This window comes from Esox lucius, chromosome 4, assembly GCF_011004845.1.
Source record: "Esox lucius isolate fEsoLuc1 chromosome 4, fEsoLuc1.pri, whole genome shotgun sequence".
Classification (NCBI taxonomy): Eukaryota; Metazoa; Chordata; class Actinopteri; order Esociformes; family Esocidae; genus Esox; species Esox lucius.
Genome location: NC_047572.1, coordinates 30,340,270 through 30,362,725, shown reverse-complemented (window position 1 = coordinate 30,362,725; position 22,456 = coordinate 30,340,270). Strand labels below are relative to the sequence as shown.

The 22,456-nt window shown below is 43.9% G+C and overlaps 1 protein-coding gene across 4 annotated transcripts; it reads right to left on the bottom strand.

Annotated features, from left to right (window-relative positions):
* Positions 1 to 661: 661 nt before the first annotated feature.
* cabp2b (calcium binding protein 2b) lies at positions 662 to 22,191 on the bottom strand. 4 transcript variants are annotated; one of them, XM_034292004.1, is made up of 8 exons: positions 11,659 to 11,715; positions 10,983 to 11,084; positions 9,536 to 9,694; positions 5,482 to 5,512; positions 5,243 to 5,377; positions 2,584 to 2,693; positions 2,201 to 2,348; positions 662 to 1,965 (listed from the first exon to the last, which is right to left on the bottom strand). In XM_034292004.1, exons 3-8 carry the CDS (start codon positions 9,599 to 9,601, stop codon positions 1,940 to 1,942), a joined length of 516 nt encoding a protein of 171 aa, XP_034147895.1. In that variant the 5' UTR covers positions 9,602 to 9,694; positions 10,983 to 11,084; positions 11,659 to 11,715; the 3' UTR covers positions 662 to 1,939. The 4 variants fall into 4 exon arrangements, with proteins under 4 accessions (XP_034147895.1, XP_010900073.1, XP_010900082.1 ...); XM_010901771.3 differs by lacking the exons at positions 9,536 to 9,694; positions 10,983 to 11,084; positions 11,659 to 11,715 and adding exons at positions 20,528 to 20,818; positions 21,530 to 22,191; XM_010901780.3 differs by lacking the exon at positions 10,983 to 11,084 and having other exon boundaries at positions 11,659 to 12,491.
* Positions 22,192 to 22,456: the final 265 nt, after the last annotated feature.

The following is a 22,456-nucleotide window of genomic DNA, read 5'->3' as shown; positions in this document are numbered from 1 at the left end:
ATTACTAGTCACTCTCAGTAGGGGGCCTCCTGGTCATTCTTCTGACACCACTGAGGATTCATGGATGACTTGTTGAGGTGTGGGTCAACACAGCAGCGAGTGCATCAGATGAGAGGTTCCTTAAAACCGGTTTTACCACCTGTCGTCCATTTATATTTGTTTGTTAAAAAAATGCCAACAGCATTAGTGAGATTATTAGAAGAAGTTTTACATGTGTATTTATTTAAGCCTTTCCCAAACTTCATTGTAGCAGGCACTGGCAAATTGTGGCCTTACCATTTCTGGGGACCTCGTCCATAATAAAACAAATTTCACCGTAGCCTTTTCATTAAAAACATATTTCTTTGCACTTTTCACTTTCTTAACAACACGTTCAGTTGCTTTAACACGTCTTGGGGAAGCTCATCTGGTTGTTCTTTGTCATCATCCGGGTCTTGACTGGAGTTCTCCAGTGAATTAAAAAGCAAAATCTAGGCAGATTGAAGCTTAAAAAGGTACACTCAAATATGAAACAATATACTGTGTTCAGTGTTGGTGGGGATTTATTATAGACATGAATTATAATTTACTACATATTTTCCTTCTGTGCTCTTAAGTGGATTTTGAATATACAATGTTTTATTATGAAATCATCATTAGTAAAATAAAAGCAATTGAAACATATTGTAAACAGTACTTTTAATTTGAAAATAATGTCACATTTCACATACTTTAAAACACATATAGTCAGACATACAGAGTACAAACATTCCTTTCTCCAAAAAAAAAGCTCTTTAAAACGAAAAAATAGAATATGTTGTCCATGCAATGGGATTTTCCTTCATTCCAAACAATCAGTTTTGAATTTCGGCAGGAAATCTGCAGTTGCTATACACATTTTTGTTCACCCGTTCATGAAATGTACCTATTGATCCTTAAAGAATAGGACACATGAACTACCAATTCCCCATGAGCTTAATGATGCTGTTTTCTCTCCTTAGATAATTGTGAGTCCTCAGTTGGTGACAGGTGTTTGTGAACGTTATTATCCACAGCCTTGCCTTATACATTTCGTGCTGGAAGAGTTCAGCTGATTTGTTAATTGAGCCTGCTGCATGATCTTAAGATATTTTGTGTCTGTTGGGTTTTTTGCTGGTTGCTTGGGAAGATTCGGTTGTCCTTGTTCAATAAAGCCATTGGACTTCTCTCAACAATGTTCCTCTCTCGGCCAGGACATTGCAGGACTCTACAGCCTGATAGGGGCCATACTTCCTTGTCAAATTATCTTCTCACTTTCTAAAGTAGACTTTTTAAGACGTGATACTAGTTTCTATAGATTCTCGGAAGCTCGCTAGATATCTAGTCTTTTTGAGATTGTGAACCAATGGCTGCTTCTGATGATTAAAAATTGCTATGAATTTGTTATATATTCTTGACACTGGTTTTTCTACAACCAAGAAATGTAGATGGCCCGTTTCAGCGACATGCAGAAACGCTCATATTTGTTTCAGGTGAGGAAATTCACAATTATAATGGCAAATGTTTGTTAACACCATACCAACTTACATTTATATATGCAAACAGAGCTGCAGTGAAAGTCAACTACAGACCATTCTATCAGAACCCAAAATATAACATTGATATAAAATACTAAATAGCCTCAAAACAAGGTAAAAACTATTATTTGGATAGACAGATCTTGCATCCATAGATTGTATGATTACATTTCTTCAGCTTGATCCCCTAGTGCTTTGCAAAATTATGTTGAAGATATTTTTTTTTTTTATAGTTAAACTGCTGATTGTGGCCCTTTAATTCCCAATGCAAACTTAGGCATTGACTTAATTTATTAGGTGCTGCTTAAAAATAACTGTATAAAAAGTGTTCAGTCATAAAAGAGGTAAAACAATGTTGCATTTTTCATTTTCCAGCTGTTACCCAAAGACACCATCTGGTCATCTCAGCGTGACATCATTCGAACAAATTCTGAAGAAGGTCATGAGAGAGATAGTGCAGAGATAAAAACAGAAATTAGATTTATGGAACTATTAAAATAATTATCCCATACACAAAGATCCAGTAAAGCCACTGCTACTGACAGACATTAAACAATACACACATACATAAAAACACACACACACTATCCTTGTTGGGATTTTTGATTGCCACTAGGATAGACTTCAAACACACACACACTCCAGTCACTCTTTTGCTTGCTCACCCTCAAAGTTGACCAGCCCATCTCTGTTGAGGTCCACATCTCTGAGAATCTCATCAATCTCTCTGTTGGTCAGCTGTTCTCCCATTAACTTCTTCATGGCCTCTCTCAGCTCATTTATACTGATCTGACCGTCACCGTTAGAATCAAACTGTCAGAGAGACAGAGAGAGAAACAGGGAGTGGAGGGAAGAGAGTGGGACTGATCAAACTGAAAAAGACACGCACCATCTCTGTCAACTTAATGTATAAGAGGGAGAAACAGAAAGAGAGACACAGGGTCTTACAAACAGAAGTAGAGAAACCGACAAAGAGAGACAGACATATAGACAGACAGACACAGAGAGTGAGACAGATAGACAGACAGACACAGAGAACAAGACAGACCTCCTTGAATGCATCCCTCAGTTCTTTAACTCCAATCATGTCTGCTGTCTCGGCCAGCATCTTTGGGCCCATCAGCTCTACAAAATCCTCAAAGTCCAGCTTTCCTCCACCTACAGACCAAATGAAAACAGTACTACTAGTAGTTGTCCCTTATGATCATGTCAGGGACTTCGGATCAGTTATATACAGTGGGGAGAGTATTTGATACACTGCAGATTTTCCCACTTACAAAGCATGCAAAAGTCTGTAATGTGTATCATAGGTACTCTTCAACTGTGAGTGACGGAATCTAAAACAAAAATCCAGAAAATCACATTGTATGATTTTTAAGTAATTAATTTGCATTTTATTGCAAGACATATGTATTTGATACATCAGAAAAGCAGAACTTAATATTTGGTACTGAAACCTTTGTTTGCAATTACAGAGATCATACATTTCCTGTAGTTCTTGACCAGGTTTGCACACACTGTAGTAGGGATTTTGGCCCACTCCTCCATATAGACCTTGTCCAGATCCTTCAGGTTTCGGGGCTGTTGCTGGACAATACAGACTTTCAGCTCCCTCCGAAGATTTTCTATTGGGTTCAGGTCTGGAGACTGGCTAGGCCACTCCAGGACCTTGAGATGCTTCTTACGGAGCCACTCCTTAGTTGCCCTGGCTGTGTGTTTTGCATCGTCATGCTGGAAGACCCAGCCACGACCCATCTTCAATGCTCTTACTGAGGGAAGGAGGTTGTTGGTCAGGATCTCACGATACATGGCCCCATCCATCCTCCCCTCAATACGGTGCAGTCGTCCTGTCCCCTTTGCAGAAAAGCATCCCCAAAGAATTATGTTTCCACCTCCATGCTTCACGGTTGGGATGGTGTTCTTGGGGTTGTACTCATCCTTCTTCTTCCTCCAAACACAGCCAGTGGAGTTTAGACCAAAAAGCTCTATTTTTGTCTCATCAGACCACATGACCTTCTCCCTCTGGATCATCCAGATGGTCATTGGCAAACTTCAGACGGGCCTGTACATGCACTAGCTTGAGCAGGGGGACGTTGCGTGTGCAGCAGGATTTTAATTCATGATGGCGTAGTGTGTTACTAATGGTTTTCTTTGAGACTGTGGTCCCAGCTCTCTTCAGGTCATTGACCAGGTCCTGCCATGTAGGACTCATCCCTCACCTTCCTCATGATCATTGATGCCCCATGAGGTGAGATCTTGCATGGAGCCCCAGACCGAGGGAGATTGACCGTCATCTTGAACTTCTTCCATTTTCTAATAAATGTGCCAGCAGTTGTTGCCTTCTCACCAAGCTGCTTGCCTATTGTCCTGTAGCCCATCCCAGCCTTGTGCAGATCTACAATTTTATCCCTCATGTCCTTATACAGCTGTCTGGTCTTGGCCATTGTGGAGAGGTTGGAGTCTGTTTGATTGAGAGTGTGGACAGGTGTCTTTTATACAGGTAACGAGTTCAAACAGGTGCAGTTAATACAGGTAATGAGTGGAGAACAGGAGGGCTTCTTAAAGAAATACTAACAGGTCTGTGAGAGCCGGAATTCTTATTGGTTGGTAGGTGATCAAAGACTTATGTCATGCAATAAAATGCAAATTAATTATTTAAAATCATACAATGTGATTTTCTGGATTTTGGTTTTAGATTCTGTTTCTCAAAGTTGAAGTGTACCTATGATAAAAATTACAGACCTCTACATGCTTTGTAAGTAGGAAAACCTGCAAAATCGGCAGTGTATCAAATACTTTTGCATGCTTCGCAGGCCTTCACCCACATTGACCTTGTTGAAGTGTATGCGTGTTATGTTTAGGCAGCAAAATGCCATCTGTTTATCCGTACACAGGAAGTCACGTTCATTCAAAGCACGACAGTAATTAGCCAATGGGCTTACAGTACTGGGATGTGTATTCTGGTTGGGATGTCTATAAAGGTGAGGACAACCGGAAGTTTCTTTGAGATTGAGTGAGATGAGCTCGAGTTTGTAAGACAGAGTATCGAGTCTGTAACATCATTAATAATAGGCTGTCAAATGCTGAAATAAATAATGCATGCACATATCCAGATATACATACATGCATACCTACATTCTCACACACAGACACACACACAACCACCCTTAAATGCATGCCCACAACATCTAACACACCTGTTTCTCTTCCTGTGCTTGTGAGAAATCCATTCTTTCCATGCCCAAGCTCCAGACCCCACCCCAATCCTCACCAATAAGTGAGCAGCTTCTTGCCCAAGCCTAACCCAACCCTATGTGGTAATGCTCAAACCCAAAAGCGACCCCGACTCAAACCTCACACATCCCAAGGCTTGGTAATCCCTGTGCTATTTGAGACACCACTGGGAAGGTTTTGACTTAATTTGAGCTACTAATAGAGATCTGGTATTTACAAAATGACACTGATTAGCCCATGTGCATCCTTTGTGCAGGGTGTATTTACTAGTATTACATCAGATATTCTGTGATGCCATAGTGTTTCATTCGTTATGTGATTCCGTAGAATTTCAGTTATTCTGTGATTCCACAGTGTTTCAGATATTCTGTGATTTCACCGTGTTTCAGATATTCTGTGATGCCACAGTGTTTCCGATGTTCTGTGAATCCACAGTGTTTCTGGTCTCTTTTGAATAATGTTGTCAGACTCACAGATAGTTTGGCCCAGCTCGATGAGCTCCATCTCTGTGGGCATGTAGCCCATGGTCCTCATGCACTCTCCCAGGTCGTTGTAGCCAATGTAGCCTTTCTTATTCTTATCAAACTCTACAAATGCCTCACGAAGCTCTGCACACACACAAACATATGAGTCAACACTCAGGGTAAGAGACATGATTATTGTAAAACTTAGTGGTGTGATTATGACTGTGAGTTGGATGGCGGTAATCTACCTTCAATCTCCTCTGGTCGCAGGTTCCTGTCCTGTTGGAGACATCAGGACACAAGTAAGCAGACTGGTAGTTTCATGCAATAACCACACACACACACACACACAGACAATATACATGTTCACAAAACATCACAAACCCACTAAACATATGACACAACACAACAATCGTTTACAGACGATCCCACATCTATGATTTTATGTAGTATTGGGGAAGCTCTGAAAGTACAGTTCAACTACTTCACACTGGGGAAATATAGTCTATTTAACAAAAGTGAATATGTTTTGACTACACTGGGAACAAATAAACCCTAACCCAATGCCATCCAGTGAGTACAGTGGTGCAATGCCTTTTGATGTGGGAAAGGCCTCTGACCAAGTCAAGTGGTTCTGTGTATTCTTGGTCCTACAGAAATGTAATATCGTAAATGGGTTCATGAAATGATTCCACATGGTTCCATACAAAAACCTACAACAATTGCACAACAACTCTCTCCAGCCATTCAGAGAGGGACGAGACAGGGTTGTGTGATGTCGCCATTACTAACCCAATATCGAGTCTTGTAGTACCAGAATCAATGTGACTTGGCACATTCTGCTCTGGTTATAGAATCAAATGGACTAACTAAAGCCTGTACGTATGGTTACAGAACCTTCATGGTTAGGAGGTTTCAGATTTCAGATTTCCTCAGAAAAATATTCCTATCTGGGGATTTTTGTCAAACAAAAAATAACTCTGCGCTATTTAAAGGGAGTTATCACAAATATCGAAAGTGTGTCTGGGTTATTGAATCGCTCTAGTTGTATTGTCTGTCAAATGTGGCTCTGTTTAACAGACACAACAGTACTTTTTATCCAAAACTGGAGCACAGACAAAAGGAAAACAAACATCCATGACCCAAAGAAAAACTAGTCAAAATGAGGCAAAGACTTATTCTATGCAATATTCTCTATGGTCTAAAGTCAAAAGTGCCCCTCATTTGCTTCCAGATATGGTTTGCTATGAATAATGGAATTATGATTATGAAGTGATAATTCCAGACTGAGTGGGAACATGATCACAGGATTAATGGAATATTAGAACTGGTAATGTTATCTGTTTTTACAGATATTTTATTTAGTGTCTTTACTATTGAAATCATGTAAAAGTGTACGTAGGTACAATATACGCAATCACAAATATATGCAAGTTACTCTGGATAAGAGTGTTGCTACTCTTTGATTGGAATTATTCCACAGTTTTATCTAGTGGCTTAAAATGACTTTTCTGTAGTTGTCTGGTCTTGTGACCTTACGAATCCCTGCCACATTTTGTTATGAAACGCACAGGATAGGTAGAAACCGTCTTTGCAAGTTCAAACTGGCCGGAGGAATAGCTCTATGCTGTCAAATCTTGGCTCAGTGACACTTGGAATGCTTGTCTTGGAATCAGTGTTGCAACGCTTGCGCTATTGGTCCATTGATTATGTCCCCTGTCCGACATAAATCGCTTTATCTAGCCCTCTGGGTAGTGGGAGCAATTGAGGGTTGTTGGAGAAGGGTAGTAGGGGAACCAAGATGTTGATTTGGGTGCTGGGTTGGGGGGGCAGGGAAATGTGACAGTGTGGGGGGTTGGGTCTGCTGGGGCGGGTGGGACCTCCTTTGGGAGCACTTCATCCCCTCTTCTTTAGCATTTGTAGTGTCCAGATTTTTCAAGTCTTCTCGTATGAGGTAAATTCATTGTATCAATTTTTTAAATGCTAATGTATTTTTTTTCAGTTGTACATGTCTCACGCTGCTGTCTCTCTCAAATGAACATTTGAATTCTGTTCAACTGCTGCCAAGCTAGACATTTTTATTTTATTTTGTATATTGTAACTATTACTGATGTTTTCATTTTGTGTCTTCTAACAGTTTCCCTCAGTAGTATTGTGATATCTGGTTATGTGGCTTTGAAGGCTGTTTTTCTTATAACTGTGGTGTTGCCATGTAGCATCTGTCTAGCCTGTCCATCCGCATTTTACCTCCTGCCAGACAGTTTCTGCAAATAATAACGTGGACTTAATTGGTTAGCTGTTAAAATAAACGTAAATTACAAAAGACTAATAAATTACCTAGATGTAGTTCACTGCTCCCCAAAACTAAAACGTCAGTCAAACACAGACCTACATATCTAAAGACAAACAAACAGCTCCATATCTAAAGACAAACACACAACTCCATATCGAAAGACAAACACACAACTCCATATCGAAAGACAAACACACAACTCCATCTCTAAAGACAAACGCACAACTCATCAAAAGTCAGACACACAATGACCAGCCACTGACATCATGGATGTAGATGCACAATGAGCTTCAGTCACAACAACCATGGGAAGCAACCAATCAGCCAAAAATAGAAATAGGTTTAGAGAAGAGAGCCATTTAGTTCTCAACAATATGTGACACGTTTTGCTTTGGCATAACAAATACATTATGCATATACTGTTTGTATACACATTTAAAGCAATGTTCTTGCTAAGGATGAAAGATATTATTGAGCAGTGTGCTTACAGAGCACTGGGCCAGAATCCAACCTAAGCTTCAGATACAATAATGGTGTTATTATTGATTTTGTGAACTGCAAATTTACCACAACTAGTTTTACCTATTTATTTACTATTATTTCTATATGGCTTGTAAGGCCAGTTTCAGGTAGATTGTGTGGTAGGTTATTCAGTAAGTTGCTCAGTAGGTTGGACTGTAAATTGTGTGATATGCTGTGTGATAGATTATGTGCTCGGTTGTGGGGTAGATTGTTGAGTAGGTTGTGTGATACATTATGTTGTAGGTTATGTGGTAGGTTGTTTGATAGATTGTGAGGTATGTTATGTGATTGATTGTTCCCCAGGTTATGGGTTAGATTGTTCAGTAGATTGTGTGGTAGGTTGTTCAATAGATTGTGTGGTAGGTTGTTCAGTAGTTTTTGTGGTAGGTTGTTCAGTAGGTTGTGTGGTAGATTGTTCAGTAGGTTGTGTGGTAGGTTGTTCAGTAAGTTGTGTGGTAGGTTGTTCAGTAGGTTGCGTGGTAGGTTGTTCAGTAGGTTGTGTGGTAGGTTGTTCAGTAGGTTGTGTGTCCAGATGGTATTCGGGGGAGATGCAGAATGACATGATCCTTCTGAAGAAGCTAATTAAATTAATGTAACTCCATAGAGAACACACTGAGCCATTCCTGTATTATGGTATGTTGGACACACTGACAAAATGTGCATCACTGTAGAAAAAAGATTATTTGACAGTGAGGTTGAACCCTGGTAACAGCTGGAGATTAGGAGATTTGTGAGCTTTGGTTTTAACAAGACCCTCGGACATATAATGTTTATTGTTCTCTCTCTTACACAGACACGCACACACACAAACACACACACACACACACTTGCAAACACACCCACACACACATGCACACACTAACAAACACAAACACTAACACACACGCACACAAACAAAAACGAACACACACACACACACATGCAAACACACACACGAACGCACACACACACACATACACTCGAACGCACACAGACACACATGCAAACACATCCACACACACACACGAACAAACACAAACACTAAAACACACGCACACAAACAAACACACACACACACACACACACTAGAAGCCCATTTCAGTGTAGTTAATCATAAGGGGCTTTTTTGGACTGAGATATCTGCGTAGAGACCATCCACGAGCATCTCGTTCTCTCGACTTTAGATGTCTCTGTCCCTGTGACGTACGGAGCAGCGCAGCATCGATCCGCGGATCAGCTCCCCTCAGAGGGCTTTGGTCAATTTCCATGGTTGTCTCATGATCACTATGACAGGGAGAGGTCGTGTCTGGACCATGAGGGGGTGGGGGTGACGTGACGTGGGGAGGGTCACGCGTGTGAGTTACGGGTCATACGTGTGAGTTACGGGTCATGTGTGTGAGTTACAGGTCATGCGTGTGAGTTACGGGTCATGCGTGTGAGTTACGGGTCATGCGTGTGAGTTACGGGTCATGCGTGTGAGTTACGGTTCCGCTGGGGAGGGTACGTACGAGCTGGCTGTTTACAAAGCCTTGTCTGAGAAAGATGCAGGCAGGGACGTCCAGGCTGTGCAACATGGTGCAGTTCTGGATCAGTTTCGACACGGGTGACTTAAACTCCTTGCCTTGACCCGACGACTCGTCCTGGCTTCCCGCTCTCCCCTTTCCCCCCTTGGAACCAGAAACCGTCCAGAAAGCAGTTAAGGGGCCGGCGCCTGGTTTCACACTCTGTTTCATTCCCTGATTGCTAGGTTCTGACTGCCCGCTAGGTTCTGACAGCTCGCTAGGTCCTGAATGCCCGCTAGGTCCTGACATTCCGCTTGGTCCTGAATGCCCGCTAGGTCCTGACAGCTCACTAGGTCCTGAATGCCCGCTAGGTCCTGACAGCTCGCTAGGTCCTGAATGCCCGCTAGGTCCTGACTGCCCGCTAGGTCCTGACTGCCCGCTAGGTCCTGACATTCCGCTTGGTCCTGAATGCCCGCTAGGTCCTGACAGCTCGCTAGGTCCTGAATGCCTGCTAGGTCCTGACTGCCCGCTAGGTCCTGACTGCCCGCTAGGTCCTGACTGCATGCTAGGTCCTGAATGCCCGCTAGATCCTGACTGCCTGCTAGGTCCTGATTGCCCGCTAGGTCCTAATTGCCCGCTAGGTCCTGACAGCTCACTAGGTCCTGAATGCCCGCTAGGTCCTGATTGCCCGCTAGGTCCTGACAGCTCGCTAGGTCCTGAATGCCAGCTAGGTCCTGACAGCTCGCTAGGTCCTGACTGCCCGCTAGGTCCTGACTGCCCGCTAGGTCCTGACTGCCCGCTAGGTCCTGAATGCCCGCTAGGTCCTGAATGCCCGCTAGGTCCTGACAGCTCGCTAGGTCCTGAATGCCCGCTAGGTCCTGACAGCTCGCTAGGTCCTGAATGCCTGCTATGTCCTGACATCCCGCTAGGTCCTGAATGCCCGCTAGGTCCTGACAGCTCGCTACGTCCTGAATGCCCGCTAGGTCCTGACAGCTCGCTACGTCCTGAATGCCTGCTACGTCCTGAATGCCCGCTAGGTCCTGACAGCCCGCTAGGTCCTGACATCCCGCTAGGTCCTGACATCCCGCTAGGTCTTGACAGCCAGCTGTTCGTAGCACATCCCTCAGCTGTTACGTCGACCCACGCGGAACAGAACTGTCAAAGCTCCGGCAACTGTCAAACTGTCTTTCTTTCTACAGGGCAAATTCAGATGGGTAGTTGACCATCATCTTAATGAGATCTTGGTCTGTGTATTGGTTCCAGGGGGCAGTTGTTCCCCACTCCCCCACTTTCCCCCCCTCCCCCTCTCTCCCTCCCCCCACCTTCCTCTCCCCCTCTCTGTCTTCCTCTCTCACCTCATCTCTCTGTCTCTCTTTATCACCCTCTTCTGTCTTTCCCTCGCTCCTTGTCACCCCTTTTTGTCAGTCTTTTTCTCTTTGTCTCTCTTCCTTACCCATTGTCTCTCTCTCTCTCAATCCATCCCTTTCTCTGCTCAGTTTTTTTTCTAGGCTCAGTCTTGGCCAAGAGTTGGGGTCAATGTGCCTCACCTCAGGGACTTAACAAGCACATGGTTACATAACACACAGCGTAGTCCAGAATGTTCTACACATACTTCGACAACAGTTGTCTTATTATAATATCAATTATAATATTGATGCCATCATGACCCGCGGGTGTAACACTGCACCACATTAGTGGATATTCAAATAAAGTTTTCCATCGTTCAATACGGAATGTGATTCACAAGGGGATACTTTACTCAAAAACAATATTTCAGTAAATAAAATAATGCTCCCACTGTACAGTCCATGTCAGCTGTGGTTAAAGCAGGGCACCGTCAACACAGACAAACCCCCATCACGACTACACCTTTTACATCATCATCATGTCACCTTGTGGTGAAAGTTTAATATCGTCAGGGACTATTGGACAGAATACGAAAATGTTGTTTTTGGAGTAAAATGTTGTTTCAAACCGTCGTTCAGCCGAAGGGTTTACTCATAAGACACTGGACGCGCTGTGAGCACTCGCAGAACGTCAGTATCGTAATGAGCCTCCGTGCATAGACAAGCGAAGTCCTCTCCCATCCCGGATCTCTGAAAGAATCAAGAATGTTGGGCTGCTCTTACCTTCCTCGTTCTGTTTTTCATGGATGGCTTTGTGCAATTTCCCATCCCCTCTCCTTGGAGTTTTTGAAGTGCCACGCTTTACCCCTCAACCGTGGTTCCCTTCCCCTGATTGACTTTCCGTCTTCCCTGTACCCCAACCCACCCCCTCCCTAAAGGTCCAACCCGAGGTTGGAGTTCTCAGGCGGGATCCAGAAGGCGCCGTCAGCCCGTCACATCGTGTTCTGACAAGTACACATCAGAGATGAAACTTCAAATCCACGCTTGGCAGATCCTATCTGCCCTCGGCCACCTCCTGTTATTAACAATGTTGTCTAAAACAAACACGCATGTCTCTGACTCTTCCCTCTCGCTCCAATTTACTCATCAAGCCTCAATTACACCGCTTTTTTAATGCCCTCTCTCTCAGCCCCCCTCCCTCACTCACTCCTCCAGGAGAGAGACTCGTCATACCGTTCAAACAACTACATGTGCGTGGTGTGTTGCTAGAGGCACCCGGATGGAGAGATAGAAAGATAGAGAGAGAATTAAAGCGGACAAACGCTAGGGATTTAATCCCTATCCCTGCATTTCAGATTAAAGGGAGCGATGGAGGGGGGACGAAGAGAGATGGATAGATTAAGGAGATTGGGAGGAAGGAAAAGGGGAATTGAGGCCAGGGAAGAGAGAGGTACCACAAGAGGACGACTGAGTTACGGGTTGGAGAGACAAGAACGGAACATTCAGGGAGAACCAGGGCAGGGAACCGGACAAGGAACGAAAAGCAAATGTGAGAGACTGTGAACAAGAGAAGGAGAGCAACAGAGGAGCAGAGAGTGACACAGATGCCGAAACAGCCTGGAAGGTCTGTCTGCCTACTGGGTGTTTGCGTGCATACGTGTGTTAACCCCACACAGCACACACACTTTGAACTCCGCGTGTGTGAATCTCACCTCACTCCATCAAAACCAAAGAAACCGAGCGGCTTTCTGATTGATGCACCTGCTGAATAAACACATCTATCTGTGGACGGACCTTCCTTGATATGGTGTAATTAAAAAGGCTTTTGAGTGTTTCCCTTGTAGATAGTGTTTATTTGGGTTTCTAATTTTTTTTAAATTATTGCTGTGGTTCTGTTTTGTTGTCCGGTCCTCTTATTGTGTGGTTTTAGCCTGGTTTCCGTTAAAATTAGAATATTTTCTCAAGTTGCTTAAATAACATAAAAAAGATTTTTAGCCTGCTTTGTCATCAATGAACAAATATAAATGCTCTTAGTGGATGTCAGATGTAATAGTCTCCCTGATTGGTACTTGATGAAAGAAGGGATCTCAGATGTAATATTCTCTCTGACTGGTTCATGATAAAAGCATGACTGTGGTACTAATCTGAGCTGTAATGCTATCTAATCCAGCAATACAGGTCAAAATATTAGACACTCCTGGACAAAATGTAAACTGTGTTTCTGTTTCACAAAACTGACTTACATATATTCTGTGATGGAACATATTCACTGTGATGAGAGGAAGAGAAAGACCAGTGGAGTGAGAGAAAGAGAGAGAAACAGGAGAGGGAGAAATTAAGAGGGCAAAGGACAAAAAGAAAAAAGAGACAAGGGGAGAGAAATGGAGAAAGAGAGCGGTTGAGAGGAGAGATAGAGGGAAATCCTTTTTCTGCCTCAAACAACAAAACAATTTGCGGAAGTTGTCCAGTAGTGGGAGAGGTGGGTCAACTTGAATAAGACAGTGACTGGAGTTAACTGAGCGCACATGAAAGTAATACAGGTTATCTTCTGAATCTGCTAGTTCCTCCTCCCAATGTGTTGAGATTATGTCTGATGAGGGGTGGCTGACAGACTGAAATGTGTTACATGGACGAGCTGTACAGCATCCATCAAAACACCGATGGTCTGGCAGAGGATGTTTTCTAAAACAGTCTGTAAATAGCTGAAGAATTACTTCTGGTTTAAGTCATAGGTTTCCTTCAGCAAATCAAAGGGGACAACAGCTCCTTCTATGTATAGATCCACTATGGTTTGAATCCCCAGAACTCCTCACTGCTTTAAAGGTATTATCAAGGTCACAAAGGAGCAGTTTCTCATTAATGGGAGCAGGAATTACATTGCTTACAAAAATTGTGTGTGCTACGTGTGTAAATGTGGCCTGACAGGGCACATATTGAGAAAGGCTGGTGGGAGCGATGGGTAGCAGTTCCAAGCCAGCTGGGACAAAGCACAAGTGTCCTCAAGCCAAAACATAACAGGACGTTAGTGGCCCACTAATAACACACCACATTTAGTAAAGTCAGTCCTGCCTCCATCTTAGATTCACAGTGCTTCCTACCATTTAGTAGAGTCAGTCCTGCCTCCATCTTAGATTCACAGTGCTTCCTACCATATAGTAGAGTCAGTCCTACCTCCATCTTAGATTCACAGTGCTTTCCACCATTTAGTAGAGTCAGTCCTGCCTCCATCTTAGATTCACAGTGCTTCCTACCATATAGTAGAGTCAGTCCTGCCTCCATCTGAGATTCACAGTGCTTCCTACCATTTAGTAGAGTCAGTCCTGCCTCCATCTTAGATTCACAGTGCTTCCTACCATTTAGTAGAGTCAGTCTTGCCTCCATCTTAGATTCACCGTGCTTCCTACCATTTAGTAGAGTCGGTCCTGCCTCCATCTTAGATTCACAGTGCTTCCTACCATTTAGTACAGACAGTCCTGCCCCCATCTTAGATTCACAGTGCTTCCTACCATTTAGTAGAGTCAGTCCTGCCTCCATCTTAGATTCACAGTGCTTCCTACCATTTAGTAGAGTCAGTCCTGCCTCCATCTTAGATTCACAGTGCTTCCTACCATTTAGTAGAGACAGTCCTGCCCCCATCTTAGATTCACAGTGCTTCCTACCATTTAGTAGAGTCAGTCCTGCCTCCATCTTAGATTCACCGTGCTTCCTACCATTTAGTAGAGTCAGTCCTGCCTCCATCTTAGATTCACTGTGCTTCCTACCATTTAGTAGAGTCAGTCCTGCCTCCATCTTAGATTCACAGTGCTTCCCACCATTTAGTAGAGTCAGTCCTGCCTCCATCTTAGATTCACAGTGCTTCCTGCCTCTCCGCTGTGTTTCATGGAACACATCCACAGTGTTTGGATGTGACTATTCATTGAAAAGGGATGGCACATCTTAATCACTGCAAATATAGAACATCACAGAACATTTATTTTTGATGTCCCCCTTCTCACTCTTTCTATACTCAATATAAAAAAACTACAACTCCCATTGAAACCCCCGTTCTTCAGTCCCTCTTCCTTGTTCCTGTTCCATCACTGATTTCCCCTCATTACACCCATTTTTGCCAAATTAGTCTCTGCTCCAGATACTCCATTGTTTCCAACTCAGCTCATCTATCCCAGTATTTACCTGCTGTTTCTTTCCTGTGCAACTCAAGGCTTCTTTCTACCATGGAGTCTCCCAACAGCCTTCAAATTCCCAGAGTTTATCATATCTGCTTATCCTGCCCAAAATATAATTTTCTCAAGAGTACAACAATGTTACGTGTTACCTGGCCTCGGGATCAAACTCGGGATCAAAGGTCACATTAATGTGTGTCATCTTACAAAAAATCTTCTCCTGGGCAGGTGAAGTTGCGACTAACTTTACACTGATCCCAAATTAAATGACTGAGCCTCTTAAATGACTTAACCCTAACCCTGAAATAAATGGCTGAGGTGCAAGTGGAAGACCATAAGAATCAGGCTCCCTACCTTGCCAAAATGGTGTCCTTGCCCTACAGAACCCTGATTAAATATTTTATGAACACATATTTTTTCATATTAAAATACCTATGACATCACACATTAGGTAATGACAAAATGCATTTGAAAGTTAAAACACAGTGAAGCGTTTATAAGACTATTATTATATAACTATTATTTCATCAATAGGAGGGGAAAACGCGATGTGTATCTCTGTAGGCCCGTACCAAAGCACATCAAAGACGTTATTAACGATAGCTAATAAAATTAACACAGCAAGGCCTCTTTTGCATATTATCCTGCTGAATTAGCTAGTTTGAAAATTTTCATTTTCCTTAATTTGGAATTCTCCACAAATGATAATGTGACACTGACTCAGCCATGGACTGTTGAATGAAGAATTCAGGGTTAGACGGGCCATGAGCCAACATGAACCATAAGCTGGAATTTGAAGCTAACCGAAACTAGCTAAAGATTATTTTAACTGTGTAGATCTAGCAAGCTAGGTAGCAAAGCCCTCTGGTCTTCCAGCTGGAACGTGTTATGATGCACAGCTGCTGGCCTTCGGGGGAGAAACACATAGTGCTTTTTAAAATGTGCCCTGCTGGTTAATCTGTTCCTGTAAAATAAGTTGTTTATAAAGGCGGTAGTTTGTTTGGTGAGTGACCCTGGTTTATTACCACTTTTCCACTGGAGCACCAATGAAGGAGGTTCCTGAAATAATACACACCAAGCTCTGTTGAGATATGCAATGTGACACATTTACAATAACACATCAGAGGATGTGACACATTAATTATGACACATTTCCAGATACATCAGATGACGTGATGCATTCCTAATTACACATCAGAGGGCCACATGTCCCAGAGAGACACAGCAGGATAATGAGGCCTTTAGTTTTCATGGTCTGTTAACCTAACCAGGTAAACCTTTATAACTTGAGTAATCTGTTATAAAGATGAGATTTTTTCTAACCAGGTCACATGGTTTAAATAAATTAGGACCTTTGGGGAGGATGAAACCCCTGTCAAACTGCAGCAACCTTGTGGTGTATATGATTTAAATTTGCCAATAAAACTCTCAGGGCTGAGCTGCGTTTAACGCTCCAAATTTGTTGGTATTGGGAAATCCGACACATCAGTGTGTGTGTCTCTGTGTGTGTGTGTGTCTATACATAACATTTGCAGTAGGACAAAATTATTTAACCATCAACAAACCCTCAGAGTTGAGGATTTAAAAAATGTAATTTTGCTTCAAATTCTGTGGAACATTTATTTAATATTTAAAAAATACAGCACAGAAGGTTACTGAAGTTTCCCTCTGGCCCTCCTTCAATCTCTCTCCATCTCTCTCCATCTCTCTCTCTCTCTCTCAATCTTTCTCCTTCTTTCACACCCTCACACAAACCCTGCAGATTAAAAGAACAAGTTACAAGATTTACTGGGTGACAGATGTCTGTCGCAAGATCAACTGACCACTTTTCCTCCATTTCTTGGGGAAAGATTTGTCAATAAACCAAATGAAGATTTTGGCATGACAAAATCCTCCATGAAACCTAATATCCAGCTGTACCAGGTGTTAAGGTACATACTTCCCTTGCGAACACAAAAATGGTTTCTGACACAAAACATGTATTACTCAATCAATCAAATACATGTCTAGCATGATGGCCAGTTAGGTCATGATAACCAGACATTTCTACGTAGTAATGTCAAGTTATTTCCACTAGAGGACACCTTCTTGTCAAAATATGAAACCATAAGTAGTGTTTGGCAGAATTTAGGGCCAAATAAAAGCTTGTAATTCCATTTATCTTCAAGTGTCCATAGAATATATCATACTGTGAACTACATTTATATACCACACTCACGCACACACGCACGCATGCACGCACACACGCACTTACACACACACACATGCACGCACACACACACACATGCACACACAATCAACTATGCCAAGATGGTGCTTGTTAATACACTTCAGTGGACCAATTTAGAAACATGATGATCCCAGTTCAGATCTTGTAGGTTTAACCAGACAGGATGTGGAAGAAGTGTCTGAGGCAGGTATGAACGGAGATGAAGACAAGAGGAATGGTTCCTGTGCAAAGAGTTTTTCTAGAACTACACTGAATGAACATCACATGCAACAATTCCAACGATATACAGAGATACTCTTCGTATAAAGAAATCTGCCAATGTCCATAACTGCATCAGGCCATGATCTACAGATGTCACATCGAGGCTGAACACTGTCTAACAAATCGATCCAGGGCATCAGAAACATGATCTGGGAAGCATGTTGGCCGTGGAAGATGGGTACAGTGTACCAGGAGCTGTGTACAGTGAGGCTGAAACACAAGGTGACTGCATCACTTCAAATTAAAAACAATGCCCGCTGGATCTTTGTGCTTGCCTGTACCCTAACCCCACACTGCAACCCCACACTGCAGCCCCACACTGCCGTAGCCTAACCCCACACTGCAACCCCACACTGCAGCCCCACACTGCCGTACCCTAACCCCACACTGCAACCTTACACTGCCGTACCCTTACCCCACACTGCAACCCCACACTGCCTTACCCTTACCCCACACTGCAACCCCACACTGCCATACCCTTACCTCACACTGCAACCCCACACTGCCGTACCCTAACCCCACACTGCAACCCCACACTGCCTTACCCTAACCCCACACTTCAACCCCACACTGCCTTACCCTAACCCCACACTGCAACTCCACACTGCTGTACCCTAACCCCACACTGCAACCCCCTCTGATCTAAAAAGGGCTATATAAAATAAATGACTGAGGTGAGCTGAGATGATTTCTACCAATTGGCATCTTAAAATCTTCATTGTTCCCAGAGCAAGGTGCACCTGTGTGATGTGGTCCAATCAGCTTGCTTAATATGCCACACCTGTTAAGCGATAGGATTGCATTGGCCAAGGGAAAATGCTCACTAACTGGTATGTAAATTACATTGTGTACAACATTTGTGTCCGATAAAAAGAATAAATACTGTGAAACGATAATGTATTCATGACATTAGGTAATGTCATGAAGACATTACCTATCTGTCCATTTATTATTGATGGTATCAGTTTATAGTGCTACTATATGCGTGTGTTTGGGTGGCAGGCTGTGGGTCGGAGTGTGTGATAAGGTTTCTGGTTCTGTGTCTTCTGAAAATGATCGCATCTCTGTCAGGCATCGCAGTTAGAACACTGTCACATAATCAGCATGGTCACACACACACACACACACACACACACAGATCTGTGTGCACTGCTGGCTAACAGGACAAAATGTGTGTGTGTGTGTGTGTGTTGAGATATACTCAGGTAAACATGCGTCATGTAACGTGACCCTTGAGTGGAACGTCTGTTGCTGCTATGGTAACATGCGTGTAAACGTATTGCGTTCCAAACAGATCTGATACTGATACTGCAGGTGTCCTGTCATCCAACCTACCAGGACCAAAAGGAGGGAGAGGGAGGAGGGAGAAGGAGGAAGGAGAGGGAGGAAGGTGAGGAAGGAAGGAGAGAGAGGGAGGAGAGGGAGGAAGGAGAGGGAGGAAGGAGAGGGAGGAAGGAGAAGGAGGAAGGTGAGGGAGGAAGGAGAAGGAGGAAGGAGAAGGAGGAAGGAGAGGGAGGAAGGTGAGGGAGGAAGGAGAGGGAGGAAGGAGAGGGAGGAAGGAAGGAGAGGGAGGAAGGAGAAGGAGGAAGGAGGAAGGAGAAGGAGGAAGGTGAGGGAGGAAGGAAGGAGAGGGAGGAAGGAGAAGGAGGAAGGAGGAAGGTGAGGGAGGAAGGAGAGGGAAGAAGGAGAGGGAGGAAGGAGAAGGAGGAAGGAGAGGGAGGAAGGAGAAGGAGGAAGGAGAAGGAGGAAGGATTAGGAGAGGGTTTATTGTTGTCCTTCATGTGAGTTAAAAATAATAATGTTTTTGTTTGGTCACTTGTTAATGTTCTACATGTGGATGTTCCCAGTAAATAAATGGATAATGTGAGTGGTATAACAAACATTTATCTGTTGAGCTTCCACATAGCATCGGCTTTTCTCCTTTCTTCCTCTGTAATTCCTCCACCCACTGCATCTTGGGTGGGTGGGTCAGTGGATGGATGGGTGGATGGGTGGATGGGTGGATGGGTGGTGGTGACCCACTGATGGTTAGTGACGTGGCCATGCATACTGTTTGGGGTTCATTAGTCCATGGGCGTAGCATGATATCTGTTACGGATTAAACTGTCCTACTGCAGCAGACGCCACCAAGGGACTTCAACCTTCAGATGCGACCTCACATGAACACTGAACACACAGATAACATGGACGTGCAGGCCCACACTGAAGTAGCTAGCATGGATGCTAACCCTGAACACACAGATAACATGGACGTGCAGGCCCACACTGAAGTAGCTAGCGTGGACGCTAACCCTGAACACACAGATAACATGGATGTGCAGTCCCACACTGAAGTAGCTAGCGTGGACGCTAACCCTGAACACACAGATAACATGGATGTGCAGGCCCACACTGAAGTAGCTCGCGTGGACGCTAACCCTGACACGCAGCACAGCCAGTGCAGTCAGTCAAAACACCCTGGGACATAAAGGATGAAGGATGGAAAGAACACAGCCAGTCCAGGGTTTATATTCAGAGTGTTTCAATAAGCTCCTGGGTAGACCATTCCCAGTCATGCCTTGAACACACATACACACACAAAAAAAGTTTCAAACTTGTACACACACACGCTTACACAGACACACACACACAGGCACAGAGAGAGAGAGACACACACACTTCAATAATGCACCAGAAAACACCAAGCTCTGTGAATTCTTTGTCCTATCAGAGTATAATTACAATTGTCATGACCACTGGTTGGTACTATAATGACCACTGGTTGGTACTATAATGACCACTGGTTGGTACTATAATGACCACTGGTTGGTACTATAATGACCACTGGTTGGTACTATAATGACCACTGGTTGGTACTATAATGACCACTGGTTGGTACTATAATGACCACTGGTTGGTACTATAATGACCACTGGTTGCAGTAAATTACACACAAACACACACACACACACACATAAATGGCTAGAGCAGGTCCATCCCAGGCCCCAGTGGTTCTTACCGGTCCAAACACCGGGTCCATTATAGGCAGGAAATCAGTGGGCTCCGTCTCTTCCTCCTTCTGTACGCACGTCTTCATCATGTCGGCCACCTGGTCCTCCCGATCCAGGTCCTCCTCTTCCTCCTCGTCTCTGGCCGGCACAGGGAACCGAGCGGCGCTCTGGCGGTGTCTCCTGACCTGAGGAGGCGGGGCGCCGGTCACGGAGACGTCTGGGGCTCCACCTTGGTCGCCGGGCCGACGCGTCTGTTTACTCTGCTGCTTCTGAACCTTCTTACTGATCGCGGCTTTGACCTGCGTGTGCAGAGGTCAAAGGTCACAGGTGGATGAGAACAACAGTGGTCCTGACGTTCCAGGGCAGGGGTCATTTCCTCAAATAATAGTATTGCAAGTATGCGTATTAACACTGTTTGGGAAATATGTTGGAGGTAGATTTCCATTTAATCATGTTTTCTTGGATGTATAATTTTTGTGGGGTTTTTAAATGCTTAGAATCTCCTGTGTAATTACTATTATCACAATAATATGTTTCTTAATTTTATCCCGTAACATCTGACAAACGCTATACGTTCCCTGTGTTAATATACCATAATGCCAAGAGGATTACCCCCCCTACCAAATTCATTATCCATCCTTAACACTCTTTTAAAGACAGCAGTATCTGGCTCACACACAGAACGACTTAGCATAGACACACTATATTTTATTCTAAAAAGAAAACCTTTTCTAACCACAATTGCTTACTTGGAAAAGAACAGACAACAATTTAGAAGATAAATTATTAATGAATTATTGTATGTATTTAATAATTTAGCAGGGTTTCTTTATTCAATTTGGGCGAAGGGCCCAACATATTTTTCATGTTGCCGGCTTAGGATTTTAAACCAGCAACCTCTTGATTAATGGCTCAACACATTAACCACTAGAATAACAGTAAACGAAGCATTCATTTGCCCCTACTAAGAAACCCAAACCGTAACGCTCGTCTGACAGCGCAACACCTACCTGCTTGGCGCTTTTCTCCTGTGGTGTGCTCATCTTGCCCGCTCCACCTCCCCCTCCGGCAGAAGAGTCCTTCGGAATGATCATGAACATCTCGGTGTCGTTCGTTCACACGCTCTCTCTCTCTCTCTCTCTCTCTCTCTCTCTCCCTCTCTCCTCCCCTCCCTTTTTCTCCCTCGGTTTCTCGCCCTATCTTCCTCAGCTTTGTTTTCCTAGTGTATCTTTTTTTCTAAATCTATACTTCTAACTAATGACCAGTTCTATATCCATCCAGTATGTGCATTTCTGGACTTCAATTTTCTACTTCGACCTGCTTCTTTGGTCACCCAATAATTTAGACCCCCTCCCACCTTCAAGTTTATAATCAGCGATAAAAAGCAAACACAAAATAAAATGGTCTACCCTCTCAACCCCATGAATCTCAAACCCCTTCTCCTCTCTGCTCGCGTCTCTGTCTATCCCCTGTTCAAGTGTCGAAAGCATGTGCCTCTCTCCATCTCTGGTCCTTTCTGTCCAGGTGAGGTGGTTTTTATCATCAGATTCTCCACCGTTGCTCAGGGACTGAGTTCCAGAGCCACTGCCCCTCTTCTTATGACTCTGAGTCCCTCTGATGTCACACAATACCCCTGTCTCTGTACTTACCTCTCTACCACTCCCCCATCTCTCTACCACTCCCCCATCTCTCTCCATCTCTCTCCATCTCTCTCTCTCCAACAACACATGCACGCTCTGCCTCGTTTCCCCTCTCCTCTGCCCCTCTCTCTCGCTGGTTGCCTGTGTGTGACTGGTGATTTGACGTGTTGTGTCTGCTCTGACAGGGTGACAGGAATTCAACGTGCTCACGGGTTTCCCCTCATCTGCCCCGGTTTTCCAGTCCGTTCCTCCGGTCCGTGACACCCTCTGTGTGCACCAGGCCCGTGGTGGTAATCC

Excerpts from the sequence above, each read along its gene's own strand:
- cabp2b (XM_010901771.3), bottom strand. The coding sequence starts at position 21,619 with ATGTTCATGATCATTCCGAAGGACTCTTCTGCCGGAGGGGGAGGTGGA. Across the intron at positions 20,819-21,529 it reads AGGAGAAAAGCGCCAAGCAG|GTCAAAGCCGCGATCAGTAA; the intron begins GTAGGTGTTGCG and ends CTGCACACGCAG. Across the intron at positions 5,378-5,481 it reads GCGACCAGAGGAGATTGAAG|AGCTTCGTGAGGCATTTGTA; the intron begins GTAGATTACCGC and ends GTGTGTGTGCAG.